This window comes from Haemaphysalis longicornis, unplaced genomic scaffold (genome assembly GCF_048455015.1).
Source record: "Haemaphysalis longicornis isolate Haplotype H1 unplaced genomic scaffold, Haemaphysalis longicornis Haplotype H1 scaffold_23, whole genome shotgun sequence".
Classification (NCBI taxonomy): domain Eukaryota; kingdom Metazoa; phylum Arthropoda; class Arachnida; order Ixodida; family Ixodidae; genus Haemaphysalis; species Haemaphysalis longicornis.
This window is the reverse complement of record NW_027526306.1, coordinates 165,316-185,571: the sequence shown is the minus strand read 5'-3', so window position 1 is coordinate 185,571 and position 20,256 is coordinate 165,316. Positions and strand designations below refer to the sequence as shown.

The window sequence follows — 20,256 nt, the reverse complement described above, 5'->3', positions numbered from 1 at the left end:
GCAATCAATCAATCAATCAAACCTATCTAATGGGACCTTTCGTAACTGTTGCCGCTTTAATTCTCAAAATGCCGCCAGAAGCTATAGTGGCGCGGGCGACAGCAGGCGACAGTGGGAATTTTGTAGCGTGAGCTACACTGGCCGAGGTTGAGCAGTTTCGCGTGGCTCCTGGAGAGCCGTGCTGCCACATGTGTCACATAATGCGTATTCCATGTGTGTCATTGAAGCAACAGTAAGCATGATAATCAAGCTAATTTTAGACAACCAGGAAAGCTAAGAATAATAAGCTCAACCTTAACTCACGCTATGTATGTCCTGGCATAGCCGAGCTAAGCCACTGCTAATTTTTTTCTGAAATAGATGTAGTATTTCATTTCGCAAAAATCAAGCATCTATGAATTTTTTAAGCACTGTAAATATTCCTTGTGTATAAATTTTTTGTCTTGTATTTGTGTAATGTCGTGTTCTTGTTTAACAATGTTGACAAGTATGGACCTATAAACCGGACTTAGACGTTTAGATTTCGCTGGAGTATATAACACCATTGCAGAGACTTCCTTTCACTTTGGCTGGGTGGTTGAATCGAGTCAACGACAGAAATACAAACAGACATACAGACAGACCAAAATTCTGTGTTTAATTAGCCAAAGAAAGACTATCGTCTCTGAAACGTAGTTCCTGTTAACATCTCCAGAAACCAGCGTTAAATGTGACTGTTTGGGACAACAAATTACATTTCATACTTTCCTTTCTTGAGTGGTCGGGTATAGCTCTGTCGCTTAGAGACGGAATTGGCTACCTGGCACTGCTTTCGCTACTGGTATGAGGCATGAGCATTCCGTCACCGTTTTTCCAGTTCCATATTTTTTCCGCATGTCGGTCCCTTCACTGGTCCCAATCTAAAAATTACAAATTGCACTACTCATTCACGCCTACAATGGGCAACGGGATGCGACCAAAAATGTTTGAAAAAGTGGCTTTCAAGCCTTTCAGGTGACGTCACACCGCGCTGCCGCCGCGCTTCCCTTCACCCCTCGTCGCGCGTCGCTGATTGGCTGTCCTTGTATTGCGTCACTCGCCTCTGCACCAATCCGGTCCCGCTTTCCGCGTCCTGAACCACAACATGCTTCACATTTCTCCGTCTAGTGTTTACTGAATAACGCCGATCACTGCTTTCCGGCATAACTCCTTTATTATTAACGCCATAATGAGGGTGAAATAAACGTGGCTGTCAAGCGAGATAATTGCGCTTCCTTCCTTTAGGATCTCTTTATGAAACAAACAAAAGCAAAGAAACAAAGTGGCATTTCCTTCGTGATTTTGATAAAAAAATACCATGAAATAAAGAAACGTTCCGTCCTATATGCCACCGCGATCACTGTGCATCATCGTACGCGAAGACACGTAGAAATCACGTTTCCTTCTCAATTCAACAGTTCTCTAAAGGTCGAAAACAATAAGACGGTGACGAAGAGGTACATGTGACTCTATATACAAATGAAGTCCCACGAGCTATTTGTCGAACGGCTGTTGTTGCTGTTTAAATTAAGTGCTTGAAAGACAGTCAAAATAAGTAAAGTCGGCGTGAAATCCCGTATTCACGCAGTGTTATTTACAATTGAATGTTATAAAATGCATTGAGCCGTCAATGAATAAGACACAGCAGTTCTCTTTGTCGCAAAGTGTTAGTCGAGTTTCTCACCTGTCAAATTGTCAAGGTATGATGTTTCGATGTCTTTGAACGCCTGCTCCACGTGGCGGTAAGACCAGTTTTCAGCCCCGTATTTCTGTTCCCAGCTGTCGTAGTCATAATTATTCCCACGAGAGTATACCATGTAGTTCATAGAACTGGTTCCACCTAATGTTTTGCCCCTTGGCATGTCGTTGACCTAAAAAAAAACGATGAATAAGAGTTAAAAAACCCTGCCTTCACCACTGCTATGAAATGACTCTAGGTACACTTGCGTTCTCTTCGGCACGCACCCACAGGTATTTATGAATAATAGATTGGTGTAATGAGTGGGAAAAACTCTTCAGAAGGGAAAAGGTTTTGGCGTGTTGGTTCATTATCACACATAAAACAAGCGCTATTTAAAAACACAGGACGAGGCGTGGACGAGACAAGCCCTTGTCCCGTCCGCGCCTCGTCCTGTGTTTTTAAATAGCGCTTGTTTTCTGTGTTGGCGGAAAACAGTTTTAGTTTTCAAGGTATTGATCACCTCCATTACAGGGCGCCTTCACCGCAGTTTCCCAGTGCTTGTGCACAATGAATGCTGGCGATATAGTATTGGCTAGTTCGTGCACTGTTGAAAACACCACTGCAATAAACCGGAACAATCACGTGAAAAATAATAACTAGATAAAATGCTGAGAGAGCTGGTAATTGTTCTCGTCTATTCTAATGTATCTTCACTGCAGTGAAAACTTTGAGATGGAAACACCCACGAGAAGGAGTTTATTGGGCAAGGAGACCGAACACTCAGTTTGTAAGCCGGGACCAATGGCATGCATAACGTAGGGAGCAGTGTTGCAGAATAACCACTCTATAGAATTGGAATGGGTCCGGATTCATTCCATATTTCTCGATCCCGGAATGAAAAGGACCTGGAATGGCCGCAAAGTTTGAAGGATTAGAAGAAAATTTGCATTAGGCGCCTTTTGCCCGTATCAAAACGGGAATAGAGTGGGCTGTAGTTTAAGACCGTATATGTCGATCTAGATGTGGACCTACACAGCCAAACTGGCTGCTAAACCCGCTCTGCGGCTGAATGTCAGCTAACGGTCACCGGCTCGAAAGAACTTTACAGCAGCCGGTAAAAATCTTTTCGTTGGGTCAGCCATCACTACTGCAACAACCAAAACTATTGTTACGTGGACAAAGACGACGCAGTTGTCTTCAAGGAAAACAAGTTTATTGCAGCGAACTTGTGCTCCCCTAACAACTCAAAGAATACAGGGGGCGAAGAGGCAGTCAACAATGTAACGTGCAAAGGCGAGCGTCGATAATTCGAATTAAAGCCGCGATGTCTGCTCTGCAGGCTTTTACCTTTCGGCGCGAGGGTTTCTCGAACCGTCGATTTACACCCAGAACAAATATGATTATTCTAGGCTGCTCACGCTGGTTCGGAATGCTCTCCCCTATCAGAAGAGACACACAGGCGGCATAGAAAGAAAGAATGAAACACGCGTTTCCCTTGGCACACAGATAACGCAGACCGGTGCAGCCGGGCGGTAAAAGCAAAACATAAATAACAAACCAAATGGGTGGTTCGCGGCACTATTATAATTGTTTTCGAAACCTCACGCCGAGCTTTTTTGCCCACTCTTCATTTCTCGTGCCGGCTGTGGCGCTTGGTATCTGCGGTATAGTTCGCTGTTACCTGTGTTGAGCAATGTGTATGAAACACCTGCTCGGAAAAGCCCTCGCCGTAGTACCAGCGTTCCTCCGATGAACACAACGGTTTCCTCGTTTGTACTTGCCTTCTTGAAAGTTCGGTCACCGCCACTATACAGGGAGTGAGGCCTCATTTCACGTTTTAATCAAGTCGTGATCGATAGGTAGCTGGTTAGTGTGGATAGACTTCCAGACTACATATTTATGTTGCCACGGTTGCCGTCACGACATGTTTCTCGCGCTCTCGGCCTTACAAAAGTATCAGGACCGCGTTAACATCCCCAAATAAGAGCATCCAGCTGGCATGCGTTCAGTATAAAAAGCCTAGCCCTTCAGACGACCCCAAAAACGTCCACGAAGGGCTCGCGGCATACATGTGATAGAGCACTGCATGAGCCTCACAGGCGAAGGCAGAAAGATGAAAGAAATTCTGCACGGGAAACTGGTAGTGTTATGTTTATTCCAGGACAATTACAAAGCGGAATGCGTTCACTGTGGAAGAGGTGGTGATTTTCACACGGTGAATGCCAATCTGTACACGCAGTTCTGTAGAGTTGCCCTACCTTCTCTCGCGTTTTTGCGATAGCGTCTCTTCTCAGGGTTTTAAATTCCCTCAAAATCTTCAACATAATAATTTCGACCGCATGTGGCCGGGAGCAACATTGGTATGCACTACGTGACTGTGAATTAGGTCCAGCATTCTAATGCGCTAGAGTCATAACACACGAAGCACATAGCAAGTTAACACGCAACAACCTGTGCAAGAAAACGAAACAAGCAACATAAACAGATTTATAGCTTCCTCTATCACCTCGCAAACGTAAGCCGTTACAACATCCTGACCATAAAAAAACTATAATAGGTATCCAGAACGCTTCCTCTTTGTGAATGCAAGGGACCGTTGTTCCGTACGACAGGTGCCACCAACCTGCTACTATCCCCCTCGTTTGGCGACATGTATGCATAATTTTGCAGTTACCAACGCATCGGATAACGTCAGCCTTATGTTGCTCTCGTGGGTTATTCGATACAGCCACCGATAGGCTTTTTGACGTTGAGAGATAAGAGGGATGGACTTCGACTGCCCGGTTATTGCAGTAGCGACAGTGGACAAAGTTCTGGCATCCCGCGGAACTGAAAAGAATGGAATTGCGGCAAGTTGCAGTTCAGTGGAACAGAATTGGAATGGAATGGGACCGTCCATTCCGCAACACCATTGTCGGGTGAGAGACGTAAGGGTGCGGCTACTAGACAGGACAGTCAAACGCAACACGGGTTCTGTTCCCATAGCCTGAGCAGGAAAGGCGATTGCGAGAATCGCAGAAGGGGGAGCAAAAGAAGACAGGTCATTGGTTGACTAGCAAAGTTAGAAATAGGGTGCAGGGTTATTATCCACCTTCTTCAAGATATCCTCTGCTACTTCTTATCGCCGCAAGCAATACTAACCTCATTCTGGCTTATACGGCAGACGGAAAAAAGTTCCTTGGAAAACGAGGTGTGGTGGAGGAAGTTATTGACGCATAGACCTCAGTTGACCCTGCACTCGTGCATGGAGAAGTGGTACCCAAGCTCTAGTAGTGTCTGATGGTCAGTGCAGCGGGTAACGTGTGGGGGTGGTGATTCGCTCGTTAACAATCATCCCAGGATACTTAGGGCTCCAAATAATGCCGAATTGGTCTAGGTGTGTTGATTTAGAAGATCGGCAATGTCTACGCTGCCGTTCTGAAAGGACTGTATACACAAAATTGCTAACCTCGAGGGAACTATGTACATTGGTTACTGTGCATTTAAAGGCAATTCCCAAGAAGATATGTGCCCTTTTTAAAGACGATAGTCTTTCTTGGGCTACTTAAACCGACAAAGTTTCGTCTGTCTGCATGTCTGTTTGTCTGTCGGTCTTGAAGGGATAAATGTATTGTCAAAAAATCCTGGTATCAATGATACAACGTGACAACCAGAAACAGTTAAACAAGTGCAGCGCCGGTTCCTACAAAACTAATAGAGCGCGAAGGCTGCAAGTAACAGACACTTACATAAACACATAAACAACTTCAAATTGATTGTAGACAAAAGATTAACATACAAACAATTTAGAGTTGCTTACAACCAAAAGATTAACATGTGAAGTAGACAATGATACAAAAACATTCGCTTTAAGAATGCAGCAATGTACAGAGCAGGTTTGGTTTTATGTAACAACGGGTACTGTACCGCACTAACACACAATTCTAGTACCAAAATCACTTGTTACAACGGAAATCCCCAAGGACACAGGTCTGGAAAACTGGCATGAATAATAACCCTTTTGTTCGAAACCTCAATAAACCGGGTAGACCAATGTCGCAGAAACTCTTCCTCACCCAAAAGGGCCAACTCGTCTTCCAAACAGGTCACAAGGTGTTGGCTGAAAAAGGAAAGCAACAGTCACTGCATACGTAGCCTGCGATTCTGTGCTACAGCCCTGCAGAAATTACGCCGTAGTATATAATCGCCAATTACTACGAATAGTTTGCCTAGGGGTCTGCCAGGGCACTGTTATCTCAGTTGATACCGTGCAAGCCCCAAACTTGGAGCTGATACACTTGGAGTGTATCATGCGCCAAAAGCAACGCGCAACACTGCGGCTTGAGAAAGTGTGAGCCGTGGATTCTGGTTGACCGCAGTTGGGACAGGAAGAGTTCTGTGTTACTCCACAGCGAAATAATCTGTCTTTTGTCGGAAGAATTCGCCACGCTTCTTGCCACTGGATGTTTTTGGCCTCCTCTGGCAGCCTACCTGAAGTCAGCCGTAACCAGGGGAAATCTGGTGGTTCCACACGTCTGCCCGATCTCGCAGTAACTATTTTTTCACACAGCCGGGCAGGTTGTTCATTCACAAAATCGAGATCAGCATCCAGTGCACGAATTTCCTTAGCTAAATTAATGATGGCCTTGAAGAGTTTTGATGGGATAGCTGCACTGGGGTGCAGGTTTCTGGCCAGAGTTGGACAAAGAACCCGTCTAGAAGGACCGAGAAAGTATCGAATCAAAGGTCTGCCCGGAGCTTCTACGTCACTGAGAAGTGAAGAGAAGACTCTAAGGCTCCAACAACTGGCTAATGAGGTCGAGGAAAGGGAGAGTATACCCCCCGAGCGGCGTGGGAGGCGCAGGGCATCCCTCGCTAAACGCTCCGTGCTTCCAACCCAAAGGAAAGAAAAAAAATGTTGCGGGGCACTTTGTGCGTAACAGGATTGGGAGACAGCATAATCGTGGAGACAAAAAAGAATTTAGCAAGAAAAACGCGTTTAATCATACGCGGTTTCTCCGAAAAAGAGAGGTTGAAAGACCTATCCCTGACAGCATTCTTTTGAATATCATCAACTAACTCGGGCCACATTTCTGGAGAAACACCTTCTTCGGTAAATATGACGTCGAGAATCTTCAGGTCTCGAACTATTTTTAAGTAATGGACGGGGGCGAGTGTAGCGTTTCCAAAAGGGAAGACAGCACTTTTTGTGACATTTAACTCGGCACCTGAAAGTCGAGCATAAAATTCGAAGTCCTCTAAAAGAGCCGTGAGGGGATCAGTGTCCGGGATAAAAATAGTCACGTCATCTGCGTACGCAGACACTTTAACCGAGCCTTGTCCGGGCAGGGGGAGACCCCTAATTTTGGGATTATCAACGAGTTTTCTCATGAAGGGGTCTAGACAAAAGACAAAAACAAGCGGCGTCAAGGGGCATCCTTGTTTGACACCTCTATGAATTGCAATTTCACCCTGTACCACACCAATAATAACCAGGACACTGGATAAATTATCATACAATTCTCGGAGAAGCTGACCAAAGTCAAGGGGAAACCCATATGCCTGAAATAGGGCAAGCAGGTATGAATGATTAACCTTATCAAATGCCTGTCTGTGACTCGATTCAGCCTCCCGGCCAAAGCAAAGTAGATATTGCGCAATAGTCTTATATACTCACAGCCAAAGGTAAACGTCAAGCGCGGTTTATATGTTCATACTTGTCAAGTTCGTTTAACAAGAGCGAGACATTACGCAAATATAAGACAGGAAATTATTTACAGTGTTCCTTTATTACAAATATTCACGGATGCTTGGTTTTTTGATAGCAAATGATATTCTACATCTACTGCAGAAAACGGCCGCGGGCTGTTGCCCGCGCCGCTTCCAAGCGGCATCTAAAAAATCACGCGACAACCGCAACGAAAGATGATGATGATGATGATGATGCCCTCAAAGATTTTGGCACGCTCCAACAAGGGGGGATTTGCCATGGCTAAATCGGTTGTTCCACTTGCTAGGTTCCACGTTCTGCTTGGAACGCACGTAGAGCACGGCCACGCGGTTCTATAAACCTTGAAGTCGACCGCCTCGATTCACGCGCGTCACCGCCGTACTGCAGCGCTGGCATCGAGGAACCCGGCTTGTAGCAGTGTAACGCCGTAAATTCAAATCGCCTTGAGCAAACCCTTGGTGTGTTTACCTTGGGATGAGCGCGACGGTACAGGAACAGTATGAGAGGTGAGCAGGAAAATAAAAGGAGGCATTTCCTTGGCAAATGTCTACAAAGACTATAGTCTCTTGACGACATTTGCAACGAAAGAAGCAGATACGCGGCCAATTTTTGTATCAGCTATTTTTATTCAATTTTATTCTTTTCACGCGCGCGAACGCAGATAACGGACCGCTTCCGAGACAAGCACCCTCGTTACGCGCAAAGAATTTGGCAGTAGATATTTTGACACTTGGCCGTGTCTACGACGTCGCGTGTAGTATGCGGCACGCCAGTAAAAGTAAGCCACATGAGCGGCAGCTGACTATTTGCTCCAGTAGGGGTACGCACTCCCATGGCGGAGGTTTTGAAGTGCTGCAGAGAAAACGTATGTTTCTCCGCTGACGAAGTTTTAGGCGCTTGAGGGCCAAGTCTACTAGCAGATGGATGAAGACTCATAGAATACTTTTACACACCTCATTACTTTTTACTGCGTGCGCAGCTTCATTTTTGGAAAGAGTTGCATTTAGCCGAGCGGCAATGGACAAGATCTAGACCTTAACCTCGCCTCGTACCATGCGCGACTCATAGTATGTTGCTTGGGCACCACTGACTAAATGGCTGTCATGGAGTTTTGTCTTGACGGCGTATTGTGACGAAGGGACTTGAACAAGACAGGCGCTCGGTGCCGGTTTCAGCAAAACCGAAACTATTCTCATGTCGTCGTCGTCTCACGACGTTGTAGTATCACGTCACGGTACTAAAACACCCGGACACTCACACTCGTTTTCCAACGCCTCGCGCTAGAACGGGTCATCTTCGTGGAAAAACGCGTACTAAAAGAACACACCGAGATGCTCGTTTTCCAACGCCTCGGGTTAGAACGCTTCGTGCTTCAAAGACACGAGACTTACAGCAAAGCTGTGTATATCTACCCGCCAACGGTTCCATCTTCATGGGCAAAAACGCCAAGGCGCCAAGAATTTACTTGTACACTGCATGATTTGCCCCGCCCCAGTTTTCACGTTAGTAGACATGGCACCGGATTTTTAATAATTGCGTTAAGACTGGCCATTGTTTGGGCCAGTATATTAATACTGCTCCAATCGGTACCAGTGGCAGCAAAAAAAAGCAGCACAACATTTTCTGTTTTCAAGCCGTACTCTTTAATGGCAGTTTGTGTCAAGGACCCTCGTTCAATATAAAAAAAGCGACCGAGAAACGGGGAAAATGGGGATGCTTCCTGTGGCGTGGGCATCTGGGGATAACGGGTTACATTGACTATCATTAGAGGCACAACACTCAAGGCTGTGATTTCCATTCGAAGGTTCAGCGCGATAGAGGCTTAATAACGGCAATGCTTCCACGGCATCCTTCAGTAAGAGCATTCGCACAAAAGATGGTTTAAGTAGGGAGCGTTTTCGGAGAGACTCACCTAATAACAACCCTATGGGAGTTACTGCTTCATGACCCACGTACGTAAAAACCATCGTGCATCAATACCAAAAGCTTAGCAAATACCTGCAAATATTCACAACGGCCTAGTGTGCTTATTTTAGAAATTTGTCACTTCTATAGTGAAATACAATTAACTCTCTTGCTTGCTATACATACAGCTAGCGCCATCTAGTGAAAACTGAATAAACGCATAAAGTGAAATCGAAACGCCATTCTTTTTTTTATCTCAGGAAATGAGTGATTTCTTTCTAATTAAGCAAACTAAGCCGTTAGGAACATTTCTATTAATTTGTAAAACATTTCGTACTGGTACACACTGCTGTTTAATCTCGCGGGGCATGAATTAGTACGTCTCATTGCAATATGATCAGGTGAGTACCCCTTAAAGGGGCCATGCCGACAACACGCAAGTTTGGTTCATTCGAAAGATTGCCTCGTTAGAATCATACTGACACCACTTTTAACCCACACTTCGCTCAAATAAACTATATAATTAAGAAAAAAAGGGAATCGCCATGCGATCCACTAGCTCATTTCCCGCAACAGAACCTGTGATGCCATATTTCCACCTGTGCGGTTGGCTGAGGCTCGCTAAAGCAAACGCAAATTAGGCAGGCTTCTCAAAAGAGCTATTCACGCTGAAATGTCATGCATATTCATTTTACAGCTCTAATAATGGTGGGGTAAACAATAAAAGTTGCGAAAATACACATAAACATAAAAGTACCGATGCTCACTGCTGTTGGTACTTGCGCACTATGCTTGTTTTACTGCACAGCAGTCCGCCGCTTTGGAGTTACCTTATAGGACACTGGCCAATTGGAGTAAGTGACGTTGTGTTACGTCACCCTGTTCGTCGAGCATACCACGTGTTTAACGAATGGATTACTTTCTACTGTAACAAAACCAAGCCAGGTGCAAATACAGTCAAAAACAAAGCAACGGCGGACAACGTTCCGCGGCTAAGTATGGTAGCGCCATCTGGAGGAAATAAAGGTAAGCAAGGCTGCAGAGCCAAGGACGCACTGGAAATTCGGTTGAACACCCGCCTATGTGATTTCATGGCAGACGTCATGAAAACACATGATTGGTGGGGGAGGGGGGGGGGAGGGAAGGGCAGAGAATCAAAGATTTAACCTAAATTGATTAATTTCTCAATGAATAGCGCATCATTTGCTGCCGGACAAGCGCTGGGGGCACTATAAAACACGACATTTTTCGAATAAAACAAACACATTTCGTCTGCATAGCCCCTTTAAGTAGCATGACTGAAACCATCGTCTTTTAAACCATCGCAGCTGTCCACGCAACTTTTTGGCGCTATCGTATTTGAGTGAACATAGGCGCCGAACATTTCTGCAGTTGAAGACAGAAATTGGTAGAATTTCGTCTTATTTTTGTGACATAGATGCATAGACGCCCCAGGAGTTCTCACAGACTTTCTATTTACTTTCCCTCGTTGAAATTGTAAGCTTCGTCTGATCTGATCCCCATTCCCCACCTTCTATGTATCGCGTTTTTGCATGTGTAAAAGTGTTGCTACAAGGCTGAATGAAACATTTTCGCTTTCAAAGTCATTGTGTGTGCGTTGTTCCTCCTGAGTGCATAATCACTAACAAAATTGAGAGAGCGTTTGAACGGATTTCAAAGTTACGCGCTAATTATCATAACCTACAGCCACCCGGAGTTTCTTTTATTGACATGCTAATCACTAAGCAGCTTTCTTGATACGTGCGGTTAAGGTCTGTGAGGTCATTGGACAACCCCTATCGCGACGCCACTAATCATGTGTTTTTTAACGCGTGGCAAACAGCTTTTAATGGACACTCATCGACTGGTATTTCTTGCGGGAAAAGTGAGGTAAAACGTTTGTCCCGGCATTTACCTGTACAACGTTTTTCCCCTAGCATTTTACTTGAATACCCTTGCTACCCTCAATTATCCTCAATGCTATGTAGGGTACTATTGCTTCGACAGCATATATTATTGCCCGCTAATGCGCTTATCTTGCATCTCTTAAACCTAAAACTCCGAGTAAACGCTACATTCAGGCGCAGTCAGTACAACACTCCTTCACACCGATGCCGACCGCGTGGGTCAGGCTAATCAGGCCTGCAGCGTAGAGCTCATTATTCATGTAAAAAAACCCAAAACAAGCACCGAAACTGCATTATTGACGATAAGGCGCCGGATAGCAATGTGAACCCCCCATGTGTTCTGGTAAAGGTTAGGTTTGAAGCTGCTCTCAAAAAGGGAAGGTGACATTATCTGACGGCTAGAGCATGCGTCAGGCTAGGCAGGACCCAGCAGTTACCGCTCAAGACGTTCAGCGCATGCGTCATGACCCGGCATTTGGAGCCAGAGAAGCCACGTGCAAGCGACAAGCCCGCTTACAAAACAAGGAACATTTCATACCCTCCCCCATCAGCATACATAGTGGTTAACAACAGCTGCACTGGACATACACTTTCGCAGGGCAGTAAGGCATCCATTTTTTTTTCCTTTCTTAGTTCTTGAAAATTTGCGATAGAGTTGGTGTAATTATTTTCGAGACAAAGCAGTATTTTCAGTCAAGTAAACAAGTAATTTTTCATAAAATGATCCTTTAAAAACGGAAGGAGACTCACGCGGCCCGGCAATCCGTAGCTCGCGTTCTGTTGTGGTTCAGTGCGGTACTTCCAGTCCATGCGAGTGAACTGCAACAGGGGCGTGAAGTAGGGCACTCGCGCGGACGCCTCTTCCGGACCACCGGCTTCGAGGAGGAGCACGGTCGTCTTGTTGTCTGCTGACAGACGGTTGGCCAGCACGCATCCTGCCGAACCTGCGCCAACTGCACGAGTGAACGCACTATATCAAATTCAAAGACAAAACAGCAGGAAACCCAATCGAATGTTATGCACAAACAAAATTTGGCAGCTATGTCTTCGTCGATGCATACAGCTGGGGTGGGAGCACCGATGATCACCAGCAGTTTACAAAATACCGTTGAAAAAACAGCAACCGGTAGACTGGCCTTATAACCTACTGGGAGAGAAAGGGACTGGATTTCTTGCATTCCGCTTGTATCTGATTGACAACAACAAAACACAATGCACGTGCTTAAACCCAAGGACAAATTAAGAAAGCGAACCCACAGTGTAAAAGACGCAAACTGCGGCAAACTGCCAATATTAGATGCTGATTCGGCGCGCACATGGTGTCGAAAAGCTTAGGAACAAGTACGCCGCACAAGGCACAATGTTCTTGTGACATTAAACAATTTGGTTCCAAGTAAATTACTAGAAATATACGCAAATTTACAAATGAGTACCACTAGGTTGACCACAATCCTGCTGGCGAAATTGGGGCCACGATGACCAGTGGGGAACAAGGACACAGCACAGAGAGAAATTAGCTACAATATTTTTGTTTATAACTTTTCGACCGGTCTTTTTTCAAATGGGCGGCCTGTGACACTCTATGCATCCGCGCACATAAATATGCCGCCAATGCCGCCAATGCCGCCAATGAAAAATACGGGCCTGCGACCGCTCAGTTCTCAAAACCAGGTGGCTTCTTAAGAGTTTCGCTGCAGGGGTCGAAGTCCAATAACACAGACTCATTCGCATTCTAATCTTATTGTCAAACCTATTAGGGGTCTTATTTTCCCTAGGCTATTAATCGCTTTCCGCAAGACTGCGAATGAGAATCTAAATAGGGCTGCGATAAGAATGTGAACAAGCCTGCTCAGAGGAATCTTATTCACGGACGTATGCTGACCCTCATCTTCGGTAGGTCACCTCACGCAACACGGCCTCTCTGCGCCGTTACGGGTTGCACACAGTGTACGCTCTCCCCATGCTTTTCCTGCGCTGGCGGCGGGCACCCGCACTGCCCGGGGCATTAATCATGAACCAGTGGCCTGTTTCAAATGCATCTGCTAAGCGGCGTAGCTGTTGCGAAATCGGCTGCTAAGTGGCGCTTAGCATACGAGCAGACGATGGCGCTAAGCAGACAAAGAGGCGATTCTTGATCTTGGCTGGACACGCTGAAGCGACAATATTTTTGCCGCATTCTTCGCTCTTCCCTAGGGGCCCCTCGAGGGCGCATCTAGGTACCCGCAGTCCCTATAGACTTCAGTAAAACCGGTCGTCTAACCAAGCCTGTGCGTTTTCGGGAAAGCGCACTAGTATTCTTATTCGCGGATTTATTTAAGTCCGTGAATAAGGCTAGGCTGTTAGTAACTCTACCAATAGCACGTTTGTTCGAGCAAGCGGAACCAGCTAATTGTCTCCCTTTGCACTATGCCTCCTCGTGTTGTAGCCAGCTTCATGACAGGAGTCATAAAGCTGGCCGCAATATTGAGGTCATTCGCTCTTTGAACTCCTTACTGGACTTGCGAGTGTCTCTGCGTGCCATGACTAATGGAACACGTCCCTTTCCTGTTATAGCAATGCACGTTCCCCAAGACATAACGTTGGCATCTTCTACTTTGCCCACAAACCATGGGATTGTATTTGCTTACTCTTGATGAATCTTGGTAGTATGCAGAACATTTTTGGAGATTTTCGAACCTCTTGAGGGACGCGGGACAGTAGCCCTTATGTGGAGAAGTCCCGCGAGTTGCAGTACGGATGGTTACCCTACATACAGTCAAGATTCGATTAAACAAATGCCGATTCAACGAATATCCCGACTTAACGAAGGTATATCTTCATCCTTATTCAGTTCCCCATAGAGCACAATGTTTAAAGTCACTCGAAATAACGAAACGAATAGCATGATCTGTCCCGATTTAACGAAATGTTTTTCAAAAAGGCAGCTCAAAAAGAGTTGATTTCTGGTGTTTTTTAGAGAGCGCTCAAAATTGGTTCATGGGGCGCAAAAGATAACATAACGGACCAACTTTGTCTCGCTTGTACGAAACTGCGTGGCGCAAAAGGGCAGTTGTAATTTTGAGTTGTATTCACGAAATGGCGCAAGCCGTAAAAAAAGTTTCCTTCTCACGTCATAGGCGCTGTTCCAACTCGGTCTTCGGGGGTCACATCTTTAAGGGCGTGCTTTGTGTTATTCGTTCACCATTGCTTCGCGGGTAGTGCCCGTGCTTTTGCCATCCTTTGACATCGTTCTCTGTTAAAACTGATGTTACTTTTCTGAAAGTCAAGTTGTTAGTCCTATAGTCTGTCAAGCATTGCTACTCGTGTGCGTGGAGCGATGTATGCAAGCAAGCGCTCCGCTTAACCTTGTTACGCGCGCATGGGGCATGAAGCCCTCCAAGAAAAGAAAAAGGTAGCGGCGGCAGAAGACGCTTGCGAATGCGTTGAATATATCCTAACTGCCGTGCCGACATCGGGTCAACGGATAAAGGTCCTTGGTCTGCTGCGGATGTTTGCCGGAACGCGCGAGGATACAGCAGATGCACTGGACGCACAACAGACTTACAAAAAATTCACGCGGCCGTTGCTGACAAAGGGCACGATAGGAAAGATCACTGATTTTCTTGGTGAGAAATCAATTTGTAATCTCCCTGCGGCCGTTCTTGTTTGTTCTGATAAGAAGTTTTCGTGGTGTCTTTTCATACGCGTGGGCCTCAATTTTATTTGAGAGTATTTACGCTTCCCAAATGCGGCGCTCCGTAAGCTTGCTTGATGCCGCTACAGTATATACTTAATGTACCGAATTATTTGAAAACAAAATGCCTAACTAGACTTACGGAAGCTCTCGATTTAACAAAATAATTCGGGGTTCCTCGCAACTTCAGTAAATCTACTTTTGACTGTAACCCTTGTCATGCCATCCTATTACACAATTAAAGACCAAAGTGTTGTGGTCACACTTAATACCGCCAGCTGGGTACCGCCAAAGTAACTCTGACACTCCTTGAAGGTGTCTTAAATGCCCAGCTATTCCAGAATAACCGGTTAAAATAGCTCCACAGCAGGCGAACTGAAGTTGCTGAACTGGCGTGCAAGTAGCTGTACATGTGAAGTAGTAACACAGTCCGCCAGCCCTCGGCAAGCCAAGCGGCCGGATAAGTGGTTGAGCTTCGCTTCGCTGACTTCTCTGCGGCCAACGCAGATGCGCCGGGCACGGAATGACGCGTAGTCTTCCTCCACTTCCACTCATTTCATCAACCGCTGGAGGGCCACCGAGGTTAGAGCAAAGCCCTATCGGATGTCTGTTGCTAAGCCTGAACGACCGGTAAAACCGGTAGCATTCAGTTTTGCTTGTTGCCGTCAAATCTGAGGAGAGTCCAGCATCACGGAGACACCTAGTTTGCGGCTGTAAGGTACCAGCTGACCATTTATAGGCCACGTAACGTGCCGCTCTCCACCAAATCAACGGCTGAGGGCGGCGATATCACCGTTTACCTTCCAAGGATACAGTAGACGACATTTTGGCTGTAGCCAGCTTCTTCTCGATACCCTGCAAGTCGCAACACACAAGTAAGCATGCACTTTGATGAGCCAAGTGGAGGAAGTATTTCAAGGAAAGGCTCTTGGCAACAATTACTGAGAACACCAAAGCAAAAACATCCAATCTACAACAAAAGCGCAAGCGACCATCACAGCCAGCACCCCAGACTCGTTAGCAACAGCGGACCCGCCTTCAAAGCGCTCCGCAGCCGCTACTCCCCAACCGCGCCCATTTCGGGGCGGCGTAGCCTCGCAGCTGTCGGAAAATTATTACGGCGTCGTCTATCCCCCGCACTCTAACAGCAACGTAAAAACATCAACAGGAACAAGCAATACCCATGCCGTCTTTGCGATCACGAAAATACCTTCATCGGCCTGTTTGCCCCTTGTGACTCTCCAGGTGGAGAACACGCGAAACTCTTAGTAACATCACAAAAAATGAGGACTGCGCACTTTCCCTGATAACCATGGACCAGCTTTAGCCAATGAATTCATGGAGCTCTCACGGCACATAAAACGTCCACCGGGCACTGTCCGAGGATTCATTTACGGTCTGGCAAATGCATCAATGATAACAACACAACCGAACTAGTCGCAACAAACTACCCCAACCAAATTCACGCAAAAATGCTGGGTGAGACAACAACGGCAGCCTCGTCGTTCAACAGGCCCCAGTAACATGCTGCGTCAAAGTCGGCTGTGTCATGATCAGATGCCGACAATACCCACGCTCGGTTCAATTATGCAATATCTACGTTTAGTTAGGCCACCGCCAACATTGTGTCGAATCCAGAATGAGTTGAGCACATCGCCTTTGGTATCCTGGATGCCATTCTCGTTCGCTAATGTGCTCCCCACTGCAAACTGTGTGATCAACCCCATCTTACCTCCGGCAAGTACTGCCCTAAAAACTGATAGCCAACTGCCTGACAACGAAACTCAAGACACAAACCACAAATCTGCAGGTTAGCAAGCAGGAACCAAGGTCAAGTAGCTCGATTACCAACAGGTGCGCTGGTCGCAAGTAATCGCAGAGACATCAACTGTTCCCCCTCTCCCGATCCCCCTGGTTTCTTCTCCATACTTCTCTCTACATTTAGGTATATTCCAACCCTCCAACCATCCATAACTCAAATAGTCAAAGATCTACATCAACAGGAATGCTACTAAAAAAATGGCGCCCAAGAAACCCGTATCCAAGCTGCTGCCGACTCTCCTTGACCGCCGATCTCCCTCACTTTCCACCCAACTGAGCTTACTCACAAGGAGTGGGACACTAACACCATCGATCGGAAACTAGGTGCAGCATTACGCGAAGTGCAGAAAACCCGCAATACCGCAACTCAGACCACCCTAAGTACTGAAGAAGCCCTGACCGCTCGCATTACTGCTCTCGAGAATACCGTGGCGACCCCCAACGCATCCCTCCTGCACACTTTCGTTAAAGGACTGGACAGCGTGGAGACTAACCAAGCACAGAAGTACAAAAAAGTACTTCCCGCCGAAAAGATTAGCTTCCAGGCCTACAGCCCCCTCGTAATCCTTCATCTCGCGCAGACCAAGAAAGAAAGAACCACTGAGGATTTGGCAACGGAACTGTATATCGTATATCGTCAGCACGTTATACAAGTAAACCAACCAAACTTCCCGGCCTTGTAAAAAAGTAATACTGACCATTTAAATCTTCGGGATTACAATACGAACCAAAGTCCTCAGAATACCGTTGATATCCAAGGGCCACACGGCACAGCCCATTCTCTCATCCTACCAATTGTTCACTCTTCGCTGGAAATTTTCCCTCATAGTTCAGCCAAGCCAGAATTCTCATCTTTACTATTTAGAGCATCCCGCAGGACACCATTACCACCCTAGGTTTCCGAATTAGGTCAACTATACATATCTACAAACGGAATCCCCTCGTCATCACCGGGTACTTTATTGGTCCTAATCACCATGGCGCCATCATCGTACCACCAAGAAAGGGACTACATTGCTTAAACGATGCAACATCACGCCCTTGTTTCTCTCTAACTCCCCACACCGACTGACGTCGACAACAGTGTGTCCAGAGAGACTAACCCAGATGTCACATTTAGTAAAAACGTCAAAGGTCACAGCTGGATTTGCATCGACAGAAAACGCGGAAGGGACCACTATGCAATACAAGCTGAACTGGCTACAATGCACACCATAAAAAAAATTGGACATGCTAAGAGAACCGATTGAACAGCATTTTGATGGGCAAAAGAAGATACCCTGGACCCTATAAACTACCTTTTCGCATGGGTTCGTGGACTTCAGACGCAGATGCACGAGTTTCCTGAAACGATAGACCTAACCCCAGACAACCCCTTGTGGACGCACATTCGCTTCATATATAGGGTGCACGAAAGGAATGACTGAAGCAATGGCAAAAGCAAAGGCGCAATCGCAAACTTGGACATCGAATCTCCGATCTATTCGTACAGGTCGGCCAGTACGCCACGCAGGTGCAAACTCATGACTGGGCTTGCTTTTTATTAGACTGAAAGGGAACATGGCCGCATGTAAATCCGTCAACCTTCTAAGGTGCCTCATAAGCACTAAACCAACCAAACTTGTCACACAACAGGCCATACAAAGACATTCACTACAACGATGGGACTCCTTCCATGCCGCTAAGTGAAATAAAACAGCTTCTAATAACCACTGTTCCTCCCGATCGAACTATCAGCTGTAGCAAGGACAATCCAACTAGGACATAAACGAACCATTAACTAAAGAGGAACTCCAAAGTGCACGGCCGCGGCTAACTATAAACACTGCACCTGGCTGAGAAAACATCTCCGACAAATTGCTCCCTAAACAGAATGAAGGGGAGCAGGATCGCCTGCTGAACTGTTTCAACAGTTCCAGAACATCTGGCACGGCCCCTAACAGTGGCAGAATGAAGACATAACCTACATACCGAAGCCACACAAACCTCAACAACGATAACAACCACTGTTCGCCTCTGGGGAACTTGCGCAGATATCGCAGGAAACGTAATAAATAAAAAAGCGCAGATAGCACAGCGGCAGAGAATTAAATTAAGCTGCTGCTGGGAGGACTTGGGTTCTAATATTATTAGATTACGTAGGTGTTTTTTTTTCTTTTTTCAGTGACGGCTATTTTATTCACCGGGCAACAGATTCTGGGTAACAACTGTTGTGCTTGACTGTGCTCGTATCCTAAGGTCACCACACTATCAGAAAGTTCTTGCCACAAACGTTGATTAGAACTCTGTGAGCCGCCGCGGTAACTGCTCAGCTAAAAGATGCGGTTTCAATACCATCCGTGGCGGCCGCTTTATAGATTGCGGACGAACAAACACCCGCCTGTCGACATTTTGGCACAGGTTAAAGCTTGGAAGGTGATCAATACTTGCCCGGAGCCCTCCGTTACAGTGCGCCTTGTACCCGAGGTTTAGCTTCACAGCGTTCAACCCAAAAGTAAAAAAAATTAACTTGAAATGTATTCAATGCTACTGCGGGCCAAATTTACCGTTTGCAGTTCAGGGAGACTCTGCATACGTCACACAAGATCACTTACATGACCTGTGGAAGTTCTGCTACATCTCTTACACTGTAGCGCGTCTCCAATGCAAATTTGTTCGCCAACACGAAAGAGCTGTCTGTTCATGCAATATTTTCGGTATCACTCATAATATATTCTGCGTGCAGTGTGAGCTATAATTTTTGGAAAAACCACGATTGGTCTTAAAGCGGTTTGGAACTAATTTTATTTGGACATAATCTCCGTGCTGTATTCCCACGTGGCCAATACACAAAAATTTGAAGAAACCTCTTTTCACTCCGCCACAAATAGCGCCGCGAACTTACACAATGGCGTGTACTAATGTATTAGTGTCCCATTACCTAAAAGTTTTCTTCAAAAATATTTTACAAAATTTTCCAATTGGCAGATTTGCCAGATAGGATCGTCTCATATATAATGAGAATCGCCTCATAGACAGCTATATCTGCTGTGGCAGCTACGCAATTTACTGACATATGTGTTAAAGCACAGAAATCGTCATTATCATCAAGGGCATACGGGCTTACCTATAATGTAATCATATTCGGTTGGCAATGGGCTTGTCTGGTGGAAGTCAATTGTTGGTGTCTCCACAAAAAATATGACCATGGACACATAATTAAGAATGCTAAGTAGAAGACTCGGGTGATAAGGCGCTATGTCCATTGCCTGGATGTTGTGCTACTGCCTAGTAGCGCTTCTCTAATACATATCTTTTTTAGAAAACGAACGGATGACCACTTGGCGTGCATATTCAGTTTTCTTTCGGTCGACAACATTTAAAAAGGCCAGGGCAGGGCAGCTTGGAGTGTCATAGAGCTGCCTATTTTCTAGTCAGTGTCTTTTGAAACCAGTGCCAGGAATCTTGCGCTAGACAGCTGTGCCCCAAAGCCATGCTTCGCGCTAATAAATAGTGGTAAAACAGGGCCCGCATGCCTTACTTATGGGAATACGCGGAAATC

General features: G+C 46.0%; 1 protein-coding gene across 1 annotated transcript in view; it reads right to left on the bottom strand.

Annotated features, from left to right (window-relative positions):
- The window catches only part of LOC144172495 (alcohol dehydrogenase [acceptor]-like), a 132,676-nt gene extending 112,710 nt beyond the window's left edge, over positions 1–19,966 (bottom strand). Inside the window, exons 1-3 of the mRNA XM_077701188.1 lie at positions 19,822–19,966; positions 11,972–12,174; positions 1,703–1,889 (exon numbers count right to left, since the gene is read on the bottom strand). Coding sequence (XP_077557314.1) covers positions 1,703–1,889; positions 11,972–12,174; positions 19,822–19,960 — 529 coding nt within the window. The 5' untranslated portion in view covers positions 19,961–19,966. The remainder of the gene's footprint in view (positions 1–1,702; positions 1,890–11,971; positions 12,175–19,821) is intronic.
- Positions 19,967–20,256: the final 290 nt, after the last annotated feature.